General features: G+C 44.7%; 1 protein-coding gene across 1 annotated transcript; it reads left to right on the top strand.

Annotated features, from left to right (window-relative positions):
• Positions 1-2,609: 2,609 nt before the first annotated feature.
• On the top strand, positions 2,610-10,947 carry cyyr1 (cysteine/tyrosine-rich 1). The gene is made up of 3 exons (XM_078408802.1): positions 2,610-2,731; positions 5,708-5,865; positions 8,743-10,947. The coding sequence occupies exons 1-3, from the start codon at positions 2,619-2,621 to the stop codon at positions 8,880-8,882; spliced, it is 411 nt and encodes a 136-aa protein (XP_078264928.1). The 5' UTR covers positions 2,610-2,618; the 3' UTR covers positions 8,883-10,947.
• Positions 10,948-11,155: the final 208 nt, after the last annotated feature.

Raw genomic sequence — 11,155 nt, 5'->3', positions numbered from 1 at the left:
GCGGTGCAGGCTCGAAGGGCCGAATGGCCTCCTCCTGCACCTATTTTCTATGTTTCTATGTGTCTCTAAAAACTAAAAACCGCAGAGTGGAAGCAAAAAGAAATGTTTAAATGCAATCTCAAAAAGAGTTCATTAGTTCTAGGAGCAGAAATAGGCCATTCGGCCCATCGAGTCTACTCCGCCATTCAATCATGGCTGATCTATCTTTCCCTCTCAACCCCATTCTCCTGCCTTCTCCCCACAACCCCTGAGGCTGAAAACTGTGACGTCCAGGTTCAGGAACAGCTACTTCCCTACTGCCATCAGTCTATTAAACACCACAACCTCAAATAAGCTCCGAACTACAATAGATTATTATTATTATTATTATTATTATTATTATTATTATTATTATTATTATTATTATTATTATTATTATTATTATTATTATTATTATTATTATTATTATTATTATTATTATTATTATTATTATTATTATTATTATTATTATTATTATTATTATTATTATTAACCATGCACTATGTTTACATGTTCTGTCTGATGGGCCGAAGGGCCTGCAGCAAGTAAGAATGTTATTGTTCTTCCTGGCACATATGACAATGAAACAACCTTGACTTGACACCCGTGCTAATCGAGAATCTGACAATCTCCGCCTTAAAAATATCCATTGACTTGGCCCCCACAGCCATCAGTGGCAAAGTATTCCACAGATTCCACAGATTCCACAGATGTAAGAATAAGGGGTAGGCCATTTAGAACTGAGATGAGGAAAAACCTTTTCAGTCAGAGAGTTGTGAATCTGTGGAATTCTCTGCCTCAGAAGGCAGTGGAGGCCAATTCTCTGAATGCATTCAAGAGAGAGCTAGATAGAGCTCTTAAGGATAGCGGAGTCAGGGGGTATGGGGAGAAAGCAGGAACGGGGTACTGATTGAGAATGATCAGCCATGATCACATTGAATGGTGGTGCTGGCTCGAAGGGCCGATTGGCCGACTCCAACACCTATTGTCTATTGTCTATTGAAATTAACCACAGCCCGTGAAAATTGGTGACGTTTCGGGTTGAGAATTGTCTATTGTCTATTCACCACCCAGGCCACAGCTTGGAATGGTGAGGGTTTGGTAAATTGGTTATTGGTTTTCAGAATTGCCTAAAGCGACCACTGTGAAGTATTTTGGATGTGTGCGTGAAGTAAAATGAAGTCAAAACATCAGTCTGAAGAAGGGTCTCGACCCGAAACGTCACCCATTCCTTCTCTCCTAGATGCTGCCTGACCTGCTGAGTTACTCCAGCATTTTGTGATACCTTCGTGAAGTAAAGTGAAGTTCTTTGAAGGGAAAATGACACCAAAATTATGGGAGGATCCACTGTACTAATGATTCAGGTCCTCATAGAGTGATACAGTGTGGAAACAGGCCCTTCGGCCCAACTTGCCCACACCGGCCAACGTGCCCCAGCTACACTAGTCCCACCTTCCCCGTGTTCGGCCCATATCCCTCCAAACCTGTCCTATCCACGTACCTGTCTAACTGTTTCTTAAAGTTTGGGATAGTCCCTGCCTCAACTACCTCCTCGGGCAGCTCGTTCCATACACCCACCACCCTCTGTGTGAAAAATTTACCCCTCAGATTCCTATTAGATCTTTACCCCCCTCACCTCTAGTTCTCGATTTACCTACTCTGGGCAAGAGACTCAGTGGTGCAGCGGTAGAGTTGCTGCCTTACAGAGGATGCAGCCCCGGAGACCTGGGTTCGATCCCGACTACAGGCGCTGTCTGTGCGGAGTTTGTACGTTCTCTCCGTGACCTGCTTGGGTTTTCTCCAAGATCTTCGGTTTCCTCCCACACTCCAAAGACATTTGTAGGTTAATTGGCTTGGTGTACGTGTAAATTGTCCCTAGTGGGTATAGGATGATGTTAATGTGCGGGGATCGCTGGTCGGCGCGGACCCGGTGGGCTGAAGGGCCTGTTTCCGCGCTGTATCTCTAAACTAAACTAAACTCTGTGCGTCTACCCGATCTATTCCTCTCGTGAGTTTTATACACTTCTGTAAGACCACTCCAAGGAATAGAGACCCAGCCTGCTCAACCTCTCCCTGTAGCTCAGATCCTGTAGTCCTGGCACTCCTTCAAAAAACAACAAGCTCTTGTCAAGCAGCAAGCCAAACCCTCCTCTGCTCTACACCGTGACACCATCACGCCAGAAGGTATGTATTTTACGGCATCAAAAAAGTTTGTTAGTTGTTGCTGTGGAAACAGTGGACAAAGCACTTAATTGGCACCCCCCCCCGGTAAACTAAGCTCTAACCTACGGGAAGCCCCATGCGATGAATATCTTATTTTCCCCTCCTGCTGCTAATTAAAAGCGATCTTTAATTCATTGTCCATCTCACAAGGAAGTTTACTCAACAGGGGAAGTGTTTAAAAAGTACTCCGCACTTCATATTCCGATGGAAGGAATAACCGGGACAATGGCTATTTCTGGTCGCTACCTGTTTTAATGTCCACACACACACACTTGCTGAACTCGTTACAGAGCAATACAGTGTGTACCTTCCCATCTCTCCTGCCAGTTTATTCAGTTGCAAGCCGGAGTAGGTAGTGTTGATGTCTGACTGTGTTGATGTCTAATCCTGGAGATTTATGCACCAAGATAAAGCCGCACAAGGATTTTGGAGAGGCTGGCTTCAGAGTTGATGATGAAGTTGCCGTTTCTGTCATTGGAATGGAACGGCGGTGAGTAGCAACAAATTTACCATGGCATTCTTCAACAAGGACATTCCAAAACATTCTTCCTGGCTGAAAGCCTAATTTTCACCTGCACACGTACAAATAGTTTTACTTTTGAAGTCATTTTAAATGCTTTTTAAGTTTTGTGTAGGAAGGAACCGCCGATGCTGGTTTAAACCAAAGGCAGACACAAAATGCTGGAGTAATTCAGCGGGACAGGCAGCATCTCTGGAGAGAAGGAGTGGGTGACGTTTCGGGTCGAGACACTTCCTCAGACTACAGTTTTGTTTAGTTTAGAGATACAGCGCGGAAACAGGCCCAGCGGCCCACCGAGTCCACACCGAACCAGTGATCCCCGCACATTAACACCATCCAACACACACCGGGGACAATTTACATTTATACCAAGGCAATTAACCGACAAAAGAAACCGTCTTTGTTTTTAGGTTTTTGTTTTGCGTTTAATCTTTTGAGATGTCCCATGAGTACTGATTGAGAATGATCAGCCATGATCACATTGAATGGCGGTGCTGGCTCGAAGGGCCGAATGGCCTACTCCTGCACCTATTATCTATTGTCTATTGTCTATTGTCTATGAGTTATAATTTAAATTGGAATTTGTCACGACACCAGTCGAAATTGTAGAAACGTGGTAGAAAAAAAGGAACTGCAGATGTCGGGTGACAAAAGAATGCTGGAGTAATTCAGCGGGTCAGGCAGCTTCTCTGGAGATCACGGAACTTCTCCAGGTGCTCCGGTTTCCGCCCACATCACAAAGACGAGCAGGTATGTGGGTTAATTGACCCTCTGTAAATAGCCCCCTGGTGTGTAGGGAGTGGATGTGAAAGTGGGATTACATGGAACTAGTGCAGGCAGGATGATCGCAGGTTGGCGTGGACTCGGTGGGACGAAGGGCCTGTTTCCATGATGTACCTCTGAAACTAAACAAACGCTGGAGCCTTATTACACCAACAGCTCGCTCGTCTCTTATGTTTTGTTCTGCACTACTATTGTTTATTTATTTATTTATTTATTGACCCTTTTCTTGTTTCTTTATTATATTATTAATTGAGTACTGCATTTACAAACGCATGGACACGTTAGAGGCAGGAAACATGTTCGCAATGTTGGGGGAGTCCAGAACGAGGGGCCACAGTTTAAGAATAAGGGGTAGGCCATTTAGAACTGAGATGAGGAAAAACTTTTTCAGTCAGAGAGTTGTGAATCTGTGGAATTCTCTGCCTCAGAAGGCAGTGGAGGCCAATTCTCTGAATGCATTCAAGAGAGAGCTGGATAGTGCTCTTAAGGATAGCGGAGTCAGGGGGTATGGGGAGAAGGCAGGAACGGGGTACTGATTGAGAATGATCAGCCATGATCACATTGAATGGCGGTGCTGGCTCGAAGGGCCGAATTGCCTCCTCCTGCACCTATTGTCTATTGTCTATTGTCTATTGTCTATTGTCTATTGTCTATTGTCTATTGTCTAATGTCTATTATCTATTGTCTAACCCATTGTGCTGCTGCAAGTGAGAATTTCAATGTTCAATTTCGGTGCATAAGACAATTGAACGGACACTCTTGACACCAGCATTTCGTGTCTATCTTTGGTATAAACCAGCATCTGCAGTTCCTTTTAATTATGTTTGACTTCTTGACTGACCTGTAATTGCAATTCCACAGTTTAGCCACCAGAGGGTGGGTAAGATGGTTTGTCCAGAGAAGCTAAAGACATAAGAGTGCTGGAGTAACTCAATGGGTCTGGCAGCATCTCTGAAGAAAAGAAATACCTGACGTTTCGGGTCAAGACACTCCTTCTGAATGTATGACTGAAGAATGGTCTCAAACCGAAACGTCACCAATTCATTTTTCTCCAAAGATGCTGATATTTTTATCAGAGATAGATAGATAGGTTCTTGATTAGTACGGATGTTTAGTTTAGTTTAGTTTAGTTTGGATATACAGCGTGGAAACAGAACCTTCGGCCCGCCGGGTCCGCGCCGACCAGTGATCCCCGCATATTAACACGATCCTACATGCATTGGGGATAATTTTTACATTTACCAAGCCAATTAACCTACAAAGCTGTACGTCTTTGGAGTGTGGGAGGAAAGCGAAGATCTCGGAGAAAAACCCACGCAGGTCACGGGGCGAACGTGCAAACTCCGTAAAGACAGCACCCGTAGTCGGGATTGAACCCGGGTCTCTGGCGCTGCATTCGCTGTAAGGCAGCAACTCTACCGCTGCGCCACCGTGCCGCCCTATTTTTAAGGCAGGGATAGATAGATTCTTGATTAGTACGGATGTCAGGGGTTATGGGGAGAAGGTAGGAGAATGAGTTTGAGAGGGAAAGATAGATCACCCATGATTGAATGGCGGAGTTGACTTGATGGGCCGAATGGCCTAATTCTGCTTCTATCACTTATGAACATGAACTTACGACCCGCTGAGTTAGATGCGGGAAGATTGTTCCCGATGTTGGGGGAGTCCAGAACCAGGGGTCACAGTTTAAGGATAAGGGGGAAGTCTTTTAGGACCGAGATGAGAAAACATTTCTTCACACAGAGAGTGGTGAGTCTGTGGAATTCTCTGCCACAGAAGGTAGTTGAGGCCACTTCATTGGCTATATTTAAGAGGGAGTTAGATGTGGCCCTTGTGGCTAAAGGGATCAGGGGGTATGGAGAGAAGGCAGGTACAGGTTACTGAGCTGGATGATCAGCCATGATCATATTGACTGGCGGTGCAGGCTCGAAGGGCCGAATGGCCTACTCCTGCACCTATTTTCTATGTTTCTATGTTTCTATTTAGCTCTTAGGACTTACGGAATCAAGGGATATGAGGAGAAAGCAGGAACGGGGTACTGATTTTGGATGATCAGCCGTGATCATGTTAAATGGCGGTGCTGGCTCGAAGGGCCAAATGGCCTACTCCTGCACCTATTTTCCACGTTTGTATTTTTAAAAACTATTCTTATTTCGTCCACAGAGGGACAGAAATAGCAGCGGCCATATTTGGGATCATCATTCTCCTGGGAGTCATTGCTGGCATTGCCATTTGCATCGGCATGTGTATGAATAACTACTGGAACACGCGTGTGGGCATCATGCAGGGACCTCAGCTCAATACCGTCACGCAATTCAATGGTAAGCATCGGCTTGAAGAAACACTTATCAAGTAAAGGTATTTTCACCTACCTCACCCTTTCTCAAATTACCATCTCTCTCCCTGTTGTGCAGGAAGGAACTGCAGATGCTGGTTTAACCCCAAGATAGACACAAAACGCTGGAGTAACTCAGCGGGTCAGGCAGCATCTCTGGAGAGAAGGAATGGGTGACGATTCGTGTCTGAAGAAGGGTCTCGACCCGGTAACGTCACCCATTCCTTCTCTCCAGAGATGCTGCCTGCCCCGCTGAGTTTCTCCAGCTTTTTGTGTCTACCTCTCAAACTGTTTCTCTGTTATCTTTTTTGAAATAGAGCACAGATCATGGAAAATAGAATGTACCTCATAGCATGGAACAGAGAACAGAAAACATGGAACACAGGGCTCGGAACATAGTAAATAGAACATAGATCATACGTGGATAGGACATGTTTGGAGGGATGTGGACCAAATGCGGGCAGGTGGGACTAGTGTAGCTGGGACATGTTGGCCGGTGTGGGCAAGTTGGGCCGAAGGGCCTGTTTCCACACTGTATCACTCTATGACTCTATGACATTTCAACATACAACATAGGAAGTATAACATAGAACAGAGCATAGAATGTAGAACATAGAAAATAAAACATTGAGCATGGAACATACAGATACAACATAGAACATCAAATGGAACATTGAACATGGAACTTAGAACACACAACATCAGTTCAGTTCACTTTCAGTTTTGTTTGCTGTCACGTGTACTGAGGTACAGTGAAAATCTTTTGCGTAGAAAGTATAACATAGAACAGAGCGTGGAGCATAGAACCTAGAGAGGGGGAGATAGATTAGCCACGGTTGAAGGGCTGAGTAGACTTGAATGTGCCAATTGGCTTAAATCCGCTCCTACAGTATGACTTATGAACTTAGAAAATAGAACGTAGACATACAACATAGAACATGTTAAAATAAAGCATAGAGCATGGAACACAGAACATTGAACATACAACATAGAACGGGACAGCACAGAAACAGGCCCTTCAGCCCACAATGTTTGTGCCGAAAAATGATGCTAAAATAAAATAATGTCACAAACTAATCCATATCACTTCGCCTTGTCGTAAGATGCGTGACAGGTTCTGTCGAGCCTGTCTTCTACCCTCTTGATACAGGTGGTTCTGCTAGACCAAAATAATTGTGTTCCCAAGAATCTTTGTGTTATAGACAATAGCGTCATTAAAGGTGAGGTGCCAATGTGGGACAGTGGAGAAAGACGTGCAGGTTTGAGGGTTAATTGGTTTCTGTAACTTGCCTCCTAGTGTGTAGGGAGTGGATGTGAGAGTGTGATAACATAGAACTAGTGTGAACGCGTGATGGATGGTCAGCATTTTAGTGGACTCACTAATTCCATGTTTGTCCCACTTTTCCATCCACTCCCTACATTCTCGGGGCAACTTACAGAGAGGCCAATTAACCTACAAATACTCATGTGTTTGGGACGTGGGCGGAAACCAGAGCTCCCAGAGGAAACCCACGTGGTCACAGGGAGAACGTGCAAACGCCACACAGACGGCATCCGAGGTCAGATTCAGATTTAGATTTTTTTTAGATTTAGAGATACAGCGAGGAAACAGGCCCTTCGGCCCACCGGGTCCGCGCCGCCCAGTGATCCCCGCACACTAACACTATCCTACACCCTAGGGACAATTTTTACATTTGCCCAGCCAATTAACCTACATACCTGTACGTCTTTGGAGTGTGGGAGGAAACCGAAGATCTCGGAGAAAACCCACGCAGGTCACGGGGAGAACGTACAAACTCCGTACAGACGGTGCCCGTAGTCAGGATCGAACCTGAGTCTCCGGCGCTGCATTCGCTGTAAGGCGGCAACTCTACCGCTGCGCCACCGTGCCGTCAGGATCGAACCCAGATCTCTGGTGCTGTGAGGCAGCAGCTCGATCAGCTTTGCCACTGTGCTTCCATTCTCTTGATCATTCTCTTGGTCTGAAGAAGGTTCTCGACCCGAAACGTCACCCATTCCTTCTCTCCTGAGATGCTGCCTGACCTGCTGAGTTACTCCAGCATTTTGTGAATAAATAATCTTGATCATGATTGTTCAGTTAGTTTAGTTTATCTATGTCACGTGTACTGAGGTACAGTGAAAAGCTTTTTTGTTGCGTGCTATCCAGTCAGCGGAAGACTATACATGATTACAATCAAGCTGTCCACTGTATACAGACACAGTATAATGGGAATAACGTTTGGTGCAAGATAAATTCCAGTAAAGTCTGATTAAAGATATTCAATGGATCTCCATTGGGATGATTATGTATGTTGCCTAAATATAGTTTAGTTTCGTTTAGGGATACGGTGCGGGAACAGGCCCTTCGGCCCACTGAGTCCGTGCCGACCAGAATGGTGGTGCTGGCTCGAAGGGCAAAATGGCCTACTCCTGCACCTGTTGTCTATTGTCTATTGTCTATTATCACTATCCTACACACAGTAGGGGCAATTTACATTTATACCAAGCCAATTAACATAGTACGTCTTTGGAATGAGGGAGGAAACCGGAGCACCTGGAGAAAACACACGCGGTCACGGGGAGAACGTACAAACTCCGTACAGACAGCGCCCATAGTCGGGATCGGATGCCTGTCCCTGGCGATGTAAGGCAGAAACTCTACCGCTGCGCCACCGTATACATTACAATAGTTTCTACATCCACCCTTGAGTGCAGACATTTTTCAGTATTAAACGAGTTTTTATATCTATGTGAATACTAGACAGCAGACCTTTTTTTTAATATAGCTGGAAACTCATTTGGGGATACGAATTGCTGCCAGTTCGGTTCATATCTTTTTATTGCTCTTTATGTTTCTTTGCAGCCTCACCTTCTCCTCCCCCCTACATCCACAACCAAGCGATGGATGACCCCGGCGATCCACCCCCGCCATACAGTCTCACGTCTCCAGCTACTCCTCAGTCTACGCCACCCCCACCTTACCCTGGCAGCTCAAGAAAATGAATTCCCCCTCCATGTTATTGAAGGCTGGAAAATGGATGCTGATTGGAAAGGACATCGCTCCATAATGAACGTGAGTGCCTCGGGCTGCTGTGAGGAATGTACCGTGACTTATTCCAGCTCCCTGGCCGAACGCTAATGACACCCTCGATCCTTTAAGCGACTTCCAAGATGGCGCCCAACCCAGGAGACTGTTTGCGAGCTAGCCACAGACGCAGATCTACAATCACGCATTACAATTGCTCCACACTCTTAAATCTCCACTCCCACAGCAAACATTTCTTACTTTAACAATGGTCTTCTTAAACTTGGACTTTGCTGGCTCTAAATGTTATTCCCTTATCATGTGGACTTATCATACACTGTGGACGGCTCGATTGTAATCATGTATTGTCTTTCTGCTCACTGGTTAGCAGCCAACAAAAGTTTTTCCCTGTACCTCAGTACACGTGACAATAAACTAAACTGAACTTCGTCCCTGTGCTGTTGTCGAGGAGAAACAACTGGATTTTTATTAATGTTATTAGATTTAATACCACGATTATAAGTACACAGTAAATTATGCACCTATTGATTTTAAACTTTAGACTTCAGAGCTACAATGCAGACACAGGCCCTTCGACCCACCGATATAAAGTATTATTCCGTAATACTTTAGGATCCATTAATAGAGAAAAAATATGAATTCAGAAACTAATAAACTTTTCTAATCAAGTCAAGTCAAGTTTATTTGTCACATACACATACACGATGTGCAGTGAAATGAAAGTGGCAATGCCTGCGGATTGTGCACAAAAAAGAATTACAGTTACAGCATATAAATAAAGTTAATAAGTTACTATAGTGTAGACAAAAATTTAGTCTCTGGAGTTATAAAAGTTGACAGTCCTGATGGCCTGTGGGAAGAAACTCCGTCTCATCCTCTCCGTTTTCACAGCGTGACAGCGGAGGCATTTGCCTGACCGTAGCATCTGGAACAGTCCGTTACTGGGGTGGCAGGGGTCCCTCATGATCTTGCTTGCTCTGGATCTGCACCTCCTGATGTATAGGTCCTGCAGGGGGGTGAGTGTAGTTCCCATGGTGCGTTCTGCCGAACGCACTACTCTCTGCAGGGCCATCCTGTAGGAAGGTACCGGAGATGCTGGTTTAAACTGAAGATAGTCAGAAACTGAAGAACTTCTTCAGTCTGATGAAGGGTCTCGACCCGAAACGTCACCTATTTCTTTTCCCCAGAGATGCTGCCTGACCCGCTGAGTTTGAGCATTTTGTGCCAATCAAACTTTCTAAGTATAAGTTGACTTTGAACTTTTCAGTTTCAACCAATTTAAAAGCTGAAGAAACTTCCCTCATGCAACCTTGAAGATTATTGGAGAGTTTTTTCCACTGATAAAATTCCATAGCAGCGAGTAATTTATCAACCGCACAGAACTGATCTTTTAATCGATTTTAACTCAGAAAGTTGTGCATGGCTTTCGGGTGCATTTATCGATCGTGGACCAGTTGCGCTTGCCTGGGGGATATGCTCAGAAGCAAGACTGAGAGGGAAAAGGTTGCAAGGCTAAAAAGTGAAGGCGGAAATTGGAGGAATTTATTTCGTTTAGTTTAGAGATACAACGTGGAAACCGAAGATCTCGGAGACAACCCACGCGGATCATGGGGGGAACATACAAACTCCGTACAGACAGAGCCCGTGGTCAGGATCGAACCCGGGTCTCTGGCGCTGTAAGGCATCAACTCTACCGCTGCACCACCAATATGGTGTTGCATAATAGTTTTGCTCCAGAGGTTTGAACTGTGAAATACTTGAAGCCCATTGGACCCAGCTGTGTCTGTTCTCTTTACTTATAGACTCCTGCTAGGCTCATTTGTTAATAACTCCCTGAATCTAAATCAGACTAATCACTGTGACAACAAATTCCGCAGATTCACCATTTCTCTGGCTAAAGAAATTCCTCCTCGTCTCCATTCTGAAGAGACGCCATTTTATTCTGAGGCTGCGCCCTCTGGTCCTAGATTCTGGAATCATGTTTGTTATTTACAAAGGCGTCTACTCTTTACTGTAGCTGTTGTACTGCTGCAAGAAAGAATTTCATTGTTCTGTTTTGGTTCCTGACAATAAAATCATGCTTGTTGTTTACAAAGGCGTCTACTCTTTACTGGAATCATCTAGTTATTTACAAAGGCATCTACTCTTTACTGTGTTTGCATAGCTGTTGTGCTGCTGCAAGTAAGAATTTCATTATTCCGTTTTGGTTCCTGACAATAAAACACTCTTT

The sequence above is a fragment of the Rhinoraja longicauda genome, chromosome 12 (genome assembly GCF_053455715.1).
Source record: "Rhinoraja longicauda isolate Sanriku21f chromosome 12, sRhiLon1.1, whole genome shotgun sequence".
Taxonomy (NCBI): Eukaryota; Metazoa; Chordata; class Chondrichthyes; order Rajiformes; family Arhynchobatidae; genus Rhinoraja; species Rhinoraja longicauda.
This window is presented reverse-complemented; position numbering and strand designations above follow the sequence as displayed.